We start from the raw sequence: 9,981 nt of genomic DNA, 5'->3' as shown, positions 1-9,981 counted from the left end.
TTGGCTTTCAAATGTCAGGCTTCTACTTTGATAATATGTTTCTTTACTGGAGAGATAACAGCTGGGCCTTTCTGTACTTCCTGCACCTTGTACGACAATACCCAGCACACAGCAATCAATAGCAGTTTGTTTGGACAAAATGCTTTGGTAGTGAAAACAAGGCTTGCTTGAAAACCATCACTCGCCAGGGCTGAATTGTTTGACATTTGCTCCTTGCCTTACCCATCACTGCTGTGTTCATTTGTAGCAGTTGGTGGGAAGAACTTATCCCTCTCTGAAACAGTAGGCACCTTCTATTTTCTTTGAACATTTTGAAATTTCCATACCCTTTTCCATGTCCAGCTACTATCACAGCTAACTTTTATTTGGATGGTACTTAAATTTGTAAAGATTTTACATTAGATTCTTAACATGTCTGTGGGATGCATAGGTCTTCCAGGGAGTAGGACTTCTTTAGTGAGAAAAATGAGGCCTGCTCTCCTGCAGATAGGAGGCTTATTTTCTTATTTTTTTCGCCTTAAACGAAAAAGGAGCAGAGGTCCTGGTTGATCCGATAGAGATTCAGGTTTTAAAGGTTGTGAAATACTGCAAGCAGGTCTGTAACAGGAGGAGACCGGAAAGATTTGAAACAGCAGGTGACTTTTCTAACAAAACTCACATAGTTTGGATTAGGCTAGCACCTTGCCACTACAAAGCAAAAGGAAGAAAAAAAAAATGTTTTTTAAATTTTGTTTAAAGCAGCAGCTCAAGTCGCTGGCTCAGCAAATATTTTCCCCTATTATAGTTTGGAAAAGAGCATGACTTAGCCCTTCCTCCCGCCCCCGACTGTACCATTAAATCCTAGACACTGGGGTGACTAAAATGGGTGGGGAATAAATCAGTAATTGACAAAAAACTGCCCCCCATCCATTTTATGTGTGGCAGTGGTTTCTACTTTTTTTTTTAAAGTTGATTGCAGTAATCAGTTCAGGGGTTTGCCCTGCTTGCAAGGTCACAGCCTGAGTGGACACTGAACTTTGGACTGTAGCTGAGGGATGAGGTAAACAACAGGACTATAAATATCCGAGTTTCTGGCTGTGGCTTTGTGGAGCCGCCCAGCTGAGCAAAGACAAAGGGAGCAGGCCAGTCAGAAGGGGTTGTGTAAGTAGGAGCTTTGTGTTTCCCAAACTTGACTCTGAAAGTTTGGTAAATGATTTGATTTTTGAGTCTGATTAAATGTTTCTCTCCTTAGAATAGACTTTAAAAAAAGAAATGGGTAAAGCAAAGAAAATGAAAGTAATGCAAAAGAAAGCAGAAGGATCTAAACTTCAGTGTGGTGGGTGCGGGGGGACTTGGCAGTTCCTTCTGATTTCTGCCCTGCCTTCTGCGTGGCCGAGGGTGGGGATGGAGGCAGGGGAGGCTGGAGAAGTCAAATACTTTCACTCTGCAAAAAGTTGTGATCTTATATAGGCAATATTGTATGCTCAAGCGTAAATGTTGCCCACTGAAATGCGGGGTGAGAGCCCTGAGGGCAAAAACAGCCTGTGGGTTTGAAGAGCAGAGACTGAAATTTTAGACATTCTACAATGCTGTGGAAACATCCAGGGATGTTGTGAGCAGTTTCAGGGCTAAAAAAAAGAAGATCAGGTTCGATCCACTGTGTGGAAATGGTCACCCCTGAAAGTGTTAAAACCCAGGTCAAAATCAGGTGATCTGTGATTTAATGCAAGGTTTTGCAGTTTAAGGGGTGAGTGGATACCCTTACATGAAAGAGGAAGGGCCCTCAGATGCAGGTCTGAAGTTCAGGGGAAGAGGGTGGAAAAAGTTTTTGTGTTTTTTGCCTTTTCATGGAGAATTTTAAACAAATGTAGGTCTGTACGGGGCCAACAAATCTGGGTTTTGTGACTGAATCGTGATGGGACGAGTGAAATTCACAACTACGTTTTGTTATCACATCAGCTTCCAATAAATCTAATTTTGTTATTTATTTTCATTATTTTAGATAGCTGTCTGACAGCTGTAATTATAATCAAAGTTTGTTATGTAAAAAATAATCTTAAAACCAAGTTGAACAGCTTTTGATTATAGTGACAGAGGAAAATCTGGAAGTGTGAACTCTAATCTGCTACCTTCTACCAATGGCTTTGGTTATTTTTTTAATCGAAAAATAATGAAGAATATGAAAGTGAATAAGTGTGTGACTGAAGCATTATGCTGCACACCAGAAATTGACACAACATTGTAAACTGACTTCAATAAAAAATACACACACAAGAAAACTGAGAGAAATGAGTGAAATACCTTTTTCGTTTATATTCACTATTTAGCCCTTTGGAATGTGTGCTGCATGTATGGTGAGGGTGCCAGGTGCTGAGTTTATGCTGAAGGGTCTATAACTATTGAATTTTTGTTCTAGAAAGTAGGGAAAGCCTAGCTATTCTAGCAAGAAACAAAACAGTTTGAATAATTTAGTGTTTTCTTTGCCATCCTAGGGCATAAAAAGCCCCAAATCCTGGCTACTAGAGTTATTAAAGGTGACCTGGTCTAAAAACAGTCAATATACAGCAGTAGCTAAGAGGTCGTGTTTTGGAATTAGCAGAACTAGTTTGAATTCAATTTCCCTTGTGACTTACTACCTGTGTTGACTTGTGCAAGATGCCTAAACTCTCTGTTAGCCATAGTTTTCTCAACTGCAAAAGGGCAGTGGTCACATAGTTGTAAGGATTAACTGACATGGTATAAAAAAGTGCTTAGTGCCCCCTGCATATAGTTCTATAAATGCTCAATAAATGATAGCTATGCTAAGGATAGTTATATAATCAATATAAATACTATCCTACAGAAATACCCTAGATTTAGTCCAGATATAGCCTCTCCTTTTTTAAATATTAGAATTTTAAAGATGTTAGAATATTTGGGATGGCCTTAATAAATCACTTAATTTATCATCTCTTAAATCACCCCCTTCCCCTTTATTTCTCTTCCTTTAGTTAGTTAGGCTTTTGTCAAGATACTCTGTATAGCTGCTAGAGAGGTGCTGGGCTGCCTGCTCAGGCAGACCCCCATAGCACGCTTACTAAAGGATCCTGCTAAGTCGGATAGCTGAGAGGTGCTTTGGCAACGTCTCTGCCTCTGGCTAATCCTTCCCCCTTTATAGGGAGATTTGGTGCAGAGAGGCCCAACATAATGAGCCCAACAACATGGAGACAGAGTCTACTGGCTAGGTATTTGTAGAAAGTAGAATTATATCTGCTGGATTTAATAGAAATTCCTAGTTATGAATGTGAAGTCGCCTCTGAAGATGACAGAAGATTATTTTTACAGGACAACCCCAGCAATGTGGAGAGGCCTGGGGCTGGCCCTGGCTCTCTGTCTTCTCCCTGGCGGAGGAACAGAGAGCCAGGAGCAAAGCTCCTTTTGTGAGAAACCTCCAGCCTGGCACATCAATGATCAAGACCCGATGCTGGACTCATATGGCTCAGTGACCGTGGTTGCTCTTCTTCAGGCCAGCTGATACCTGTGCATTCTGCAGGCATCCAGGTGAGGCAGTCTTTCTGTGGTCTAGACCTGATTTCTTAAGGGATAGCTACTAATACATACATAGATACAATAAAAATAGAAAAGATATATTTATTAAATCACACCTTTTGAAAAACTGTATGTTTGCACAGAACATGTTAGAAGAAAGAAGACTAGGAGGATAGACACCAAAATGTTTAACAGTGGTTTTTCTGGAGCTATGGAAATGTTTTTCTTCTTTTTGTGTACCTATATTTTTTAATACTCTACTAAATATGCATTACTTGTGTAATGAAAACGTTCTAAAATATACTCTTGCAAATGGATTAGTTATTTCAATATAGGAAGCAGAGACCAGAGCTTTGCCAGAGTAGAATGAACACCAGACTTGTCACCAAAAGTCTTGAGTCATTTAACAAATTTGTAAATATATATTTGTTGGGTTATTTGCCAAATATTTATTGGGTACAATTCTCTATAACTGTGAGATGGATTTAAAAAAATACACTGCATGGGATTAATCTGAGGAAAAATGGGCTAATGTTCATACAGGCACTGGCATATGGTTTCAGCTGGGCTCAGTAAGTGCTCATTAAGTAATTAGAAAATCAAAAGTTTTAGTCTTTTACGACAATATGAAGAAGAGGTATGAGTAAGTAACAAATAACAAGTGTTTCATGTAGAAAAATACAGAGAGTGAGGAGAAAGCGAGAAGTCGCTAATAAAACTAAATGAGGTTATTCCTTTTTTTTTTTGTATTTTTTCCAAATATTTTAGATTGGAAGACCTGCGAGTAAAACTGGAGAAAAAAGGATACTCTAACATCTCCTTTGTTGTTGTTAATCATCAAGGTCTCTCTTCTCGATTAAAATATATGCATCTTAAAAATAAGGTGTCAGAGCATATTCCTGTTTATCAACAAGAGGAAAACCAAACAGATGTCTGGACTCTTTTAAATGGAAATAAAGATGACTTCCTCATATACGACAGGTGTGTACACACATGCATGTACCCCCCCCCCAAGTTAAAAGATGCTTGCTTTGTATTTAATTTAATAATAAACAATTTAAAATAAGACATCTGCTTTTGTTCTATTACCATATACTCAGTTTCAAAGTGAGCCCATTAAAATGTTTGGTTTTAATGGCTTCCTTTCACACAGAATTCACCATTCCAGTAGGGAAATAAAGAAAACTGACTATACTATTTTCCCCTGTAAATTAGCATTCTGATTAAATAAAAAGAAGGATCAATTTGTACATCACATACAATTCTAACTTAAAATTTTTGCAGGTGAATAACCATACTTTGCAGGCCATTTGCTTATCTCTAATTTAATTACTAAACCCGCATTTCTGAGCTATAAAGTATGTTGATCATTTAGATATAATCTGCATGAATCACCTTTTGATTCTATGAATAAAACGTTTGTATTTTGAAGGAACCTCAGTGCGTATTATATGATATCACCAACATTTCTAGTTGGTGCTGGTTTGTTTTCTTTCTTTTTTTCAGGGATAGAGAACCAGACTCTGTTAGGCCTAAGCCCTACTTGGTCTTACTCTAAATATTTTTAATATTACATGTCCTTCTTTTAGGATCACAAACTTCTAATTTATTCTGTTTCAGAGTGTAACCTTTTGGAATTCATATAAAACTGTCTGTACAGGGTTAAACGTGGGCAAGAAGGGTATTTCACCTCTACCACTTCTGAGAATGCCAAGTGTTATAATTCCTTTTCTTTCATTGCACTGAAATGTTTGTTGCATCAGTATTTTTATAAATCACTGGGTTACTGGCCAAGCCTTAAGACTCTTTGTGTTATGCTGTGATTTCTTATTGTGTGGAATTTGTGCTGCCTTAGCTGTCATGAAAAGATCGTGTGATTTGCAGAGCCCAATTTATGATGTTAGTGGTTTGAGCATTGGTAGAATTTATAAGTCAATTACAAAATTGTATTTGACCAAGTCACAATAACTGCACTACAGTTTCGACATTAATGTGACGTATCTATTTCACATTTCAAAATGCTAATATTAGACTCACTGTAGTCGTCATGACTTGATCTGGTATGTAGTGCCAGGAGCTGGTTTGAGACCCCATTCAAGGAAATTTCCTGAAGGTATGAAAGGGTCTTATCTTAGTTATAAGATCATTCAACCTGTAATACGTATCGCAGATGGTGCATGAGTAGGATTATGGTACAAAAAGTGTTGTAATGACATTGTATTCTTGTTTTTTAGATGTGGCCGCCTTGTGTATCATCTTGGTTTGCCTTTCTCCTTCCTAACTTTCCCATATGTAGAAGAATCCATTAAGATTGTTTACTGTGAAAATAAATGTGGAAACTGCTCTCTCAAGGTATTTTTCTTAATTATTTTTACAGAGAGAAAAGAGGATATCTTTTAAGAACTATCTAAATAAATTAGTGTTTCACAACTAATTAGCTAATCAACGTTTCTGCTGGTGTACTAAAAATAAACCACAACAGTAATTTTAACAATTACACACACTTCCTGTTATTTAACATACACTTTAAAACATTTTGTCAAGATCCATATTGCTGCTTCTATCTAGGAGTTTAGAAAACAAAAATCAGTGTAGATTACATATTTCAATTACCGTCAAATGGTGGTGCATGAGTATTAGTGCTTAAAGAATTCAGCTAACGTGGAATACATTATTGTAGATTCATACACGAGCATGGTGATAACAAAGATTATCCATGGCATCGCCTGCAATGAAGCTGGGGCCCAGATAACGACTTAATTTACCAAGAATGTTAGACTGTCAGCTTTTCTGTGAAGCAGCTATACAATGCAGTTAGATCTACTGCATTTATTTCACAATGGAATACTTTTTTTTTACTCATTACTGTTATTTCTTTCCTAACAACCATGAGAATATTTATTCCTTGTTACGAGAAACACTATATTTACATATTGTTTATAAAAAAGATACTCAAGGAATTGGTTTTAACTTATATTAACTAGATTTCTTCCCTCCACCCATATTGAGAAGGAAAATAATTCCAAACAATGTTTCCTTGATGGAGCAAGTTGGCAAAATGGGAACTCAGGTTTAAAAACAATTTTGAATTTTATCTGTGAGCTATATTTCCTTTAGATTTTTCCAACTCTAAAGAAAGCCATTCAAATTTTAATGAATCATTTAATTAAGCTGTTAAGAAACTCAACAGGTTAATTACTCTAGTTATGTCATTTTTCACATTTTAATCTTCATAATAACCCTGTGGGGGTTATTTTACTGCTTTTACAGATGAAGAGACTGACGTAATGCAAATAAAGGACTAACTCAATGTCTAACTTACACTAAGTGCTTAATGAATGTTAGCTATATTGATTCCTCATATTTGGGGATTTTTTTCAGCATTTTGGATTTTTGCAAATATCTAAGAGTTGTAAATATACCTAGGTACATTGAAACAAAGGCAGAAACAATTTCCATAACATGCTTAAAGTTTACAAGCTATCTGTAAATATACCATATGTATCTGACATGCCAAATCAAATTGGAGTTTTTCTATTTCATTGCATCCTTGATGCCACCAATTATCTGACACATTATTCATGCGCTATTAAAAATGCTGTTAAGGTAGGACACAATACTATAACACTGTCAATTGTAGGATGCATTCTAATTTTAAAGATACTAAAATGTGAAAAAAATACATTGTAAAATCAGTGAAATATAGTAATTGGTTTCTGGGAACTAATTAGATTACTACTGTAGTTATTTTCTTTGTTTAATCTTTGAAGATTTAGAACATTACACAATATAAACATTTATCAAATTGTTTATAAGTTTTTAATTAAACACTATTAAGTTCTCAAAAGTAATTCAGAAACAACCAAAAAAATGTACCACTTCATAGTTGTCATTAAAATCCAATGGAATTTATAACCTTTCAAAACCTTCAAAACACCAAACCATACCACTTAGTGAGTCTTTGATCGCTCAAGTTGATTTTATAACTTTACTTACAAATAATTTTAGGTTGAGGTTTAATATTACATTGCCGTATCTATAAGCTTTGAGCCTATGATTTTAGGCACATAAAACAATAAAGAAAGACTTTCAGCAAATGAAAGAACTAGATTTATGCAGAGTGGAACATTATGCTTAGTCCAAAATGGGAAGTAATTTGCTACTTTTAGCTGACAGCAGTATACTAGGAACACATTAACAAAGCTTTGGTGAAGTTCAAAACATTTCCTGGCAAAAGCTGAGGTATAAAAAACTTGATTTTGAGCAGAGTTTGTTGGCATTTTTGAATTATTAGGAATCAGTTTGTTTCAGAATATAATATTAGATTCAGTTGTTGACACAGGTGTGAAAGGTTCCATGTAGGTAAACTGATTTTAGGATTTGGTATCTGTTTGACTTTACTGCAGTCAATCTAAGTTCTTATAACTAGTTTATTTAGTTTTGTTTTTGCAGATATAAATATAGTGGCTTGGCTTTCTTTTTAAGCCTATGTATTTCCTCAGAATTCTTGAAAATTTAGGAAATGCTCTTGATAAGAAAAGGAAAATTTGAATTCTGACTAGTACAGCTTAGGTGGATTGTTAAAACTTTAATTGTATTAAATCTTTTTTAATCTACTTTCAAAACATTAATGTTGATTTGTTTGTAAGATGCTTGAGGATTCTTTGGTTAAAAGGCAAACTTTGCACAAGAAGTACTTTACTATGAGATATAGTTGGGAACCAAATTTTAATAAAAAGTGTAGGTGTTGAGACTGACATCAGATTTTTTCCTCATCAATATGATGCTGGAAAAACAAAGCCAGTTTACTACTAATTAATTGGTTTGAATTTCATATATGTTAGCTCTACAAATCATTTTTCATTCATTCTTGCTAAATCTATAGTTTTGTTGATTTTTGTTATTTCAGACCCAGGAACATGAAGACTTCTGTAAAAGTGTCTCTTTGGCTACAGAGGAGCAAACAACCGAGGCTCCACAGCCTCATCCTCATCCCCATCACCGTCACCATCACCATCACCATCATGGGCATCAGCATCTTGAGAACAGTCATCCTTCAGAGTATCCAAAACCAGAAGCACCAGATGCTTCTGAGAACCCCCCTCCTTCAGATCTTCGTCACCACCATAGGCACAAGGGTCCCCAAAGACAGGGATACTCAGGGAACTGAGATATGCCAGTAGGAAGTGAAAGTTTACAACTTTCTCTTCCACAAAAGAAGCTCTGACGAAAGGGATGCATAAATCAGTTATTCTGTAAATTCCCCAAAGATTCAGAGTTGGCTCTGAGTAGCTGATGCTGACACTGTCGACATCTGGTATTTGAAAAAACAGGGTCTGCAATCACCTGACAGTGTGAAGAAAACCTCCCCTCTTTATGCAGCTGACAGGGCCTTCTGGCAGAGGAGACCGTCATTGAATCTTGACAATGACGTATGCCTCCAGCTGCCTGACAGGCAAGTCAGCAGCTCAAGCCCACAGAAGCCAGCACCAAATGAAGCTGAAAAAATAAGGCAGAAATGTGAGAATGACCTTCAAATTAAATATTTGAAATTGGACATACTTCCCAAGTCAGTCTAGGCAATTACATTTCCAGCATTTTTGTAAACTACCTAATTAATAGTGATCCAAAAATAGGACTTGGATTTGTGCAAATGCAGAGAAATCCACTATATTGGTTTCTACATTTTAAACTTTAAGTCAAAGAAATTTTGACCCAAGCCATAGTTTTATTACAGGGCAACTGAAAGGTGATTGCAGCATTTGGTTAATATGTTTTTCTTTTTCTTTCTCCAGCATTCTACTTGCATTAATGAAAACAGGAACATAAACTATGACCTAGGGGTTTCTGTTAGATAGTTAGCAACTTAGAATGGAGGAAGAACAACCAAGACATGTTTTCCATTTTCTTTACTTGTTTCTCAAAACAATATTATCTTTTGTCTTTTTTAATCTTACATTTTTAACAGATTAAATCTTTAAAGAAAGAAGTGAATTCTGACTTTTCAGATCCCAAAGTACTTACACATGAATATTTTGCTATTACATTTTAGATATCCATTTATACTTTTTTATATCTCAGACTCATGTCTTGATTTTTACTATCACATATGAATGAAGCCTTTATATATCTTGGTTTCTTTATCTAGCATTTTATCATACTCTTTAAAATTTGAGATTGCCAGTCTTGAAAGCTAGAAGGAAAAAGATAAAAGAATGTTGTCTATCTCTTGATTGCTTAGAAAGTATTTCCATAGTCAATGATGGTTCAGTAGGTAAACTTAGTCCTATAAACCCGAACTCCTTTATGGTTAATACTGCTAAGCAAGCATGCGATACACAATTGGCAAGAGTGTGGATTTGTTTAAATAAACTCAATAAAAAAGTTTAAAGCTGTCTTTTTGTTTTCATTGTTATTACTTAAGTAGTATGTTATATTGACAATAGAAATTAATTTCCAGCTGCTTTTAAAGAA

At 35.8% G+C, this 9,981-nt stretch overlaps 1 protein-coding gene across 1 annotated transcript; it reads left to right on the top strand.

Annotated features, from left to right (window-relative positions):
• The first annotated feature begins 983 nt into the window (after positions 1-983).
• Positions 984-9,902, top strand: SELENOP (selenoprotein P). Its single transcript, XM_010966325.3, has 5 exons — positions 984-1,140; positions 3,304-3,519; positions 4,276-4,488; positions 5,742-5,859; positions 8,417-9,902. Exons 2-5 carry the CDS (start codon positions 3,317-3,319, stop codon positions 9,047-9,049), a joined length of 1,167 nt encoding a protein of 388 aa, XP_010964627.2. The 5' UTR covers positions 984-1,140; positions 3,304-3,316; the 3' UTR covers positions 9,050-9,902.
• Positions 9,903-9,981: the final 79 nt, after the last annotated feature.

This window comes from Camelus bactrianus, chromosome 3 (genome assembly GCF_048773025.1).
Source record: "Camelus bactrianus isolate YW-2024 breed Bactrian camel chromosome 3, ASM4877302v1, whole genome shotgun sequence".
Lineage (NCBI taxonomy): Eukaryota > Metazoa > Chordata > Mammalia > Artiodactyla > Camelidae > Camelus > Camelus bactrianus.
The sequence above is the reverse complement of the archived record's forward strand: the minus strand, read 5'-3'. Positions and strand labels throughout refer to the sequence as shown.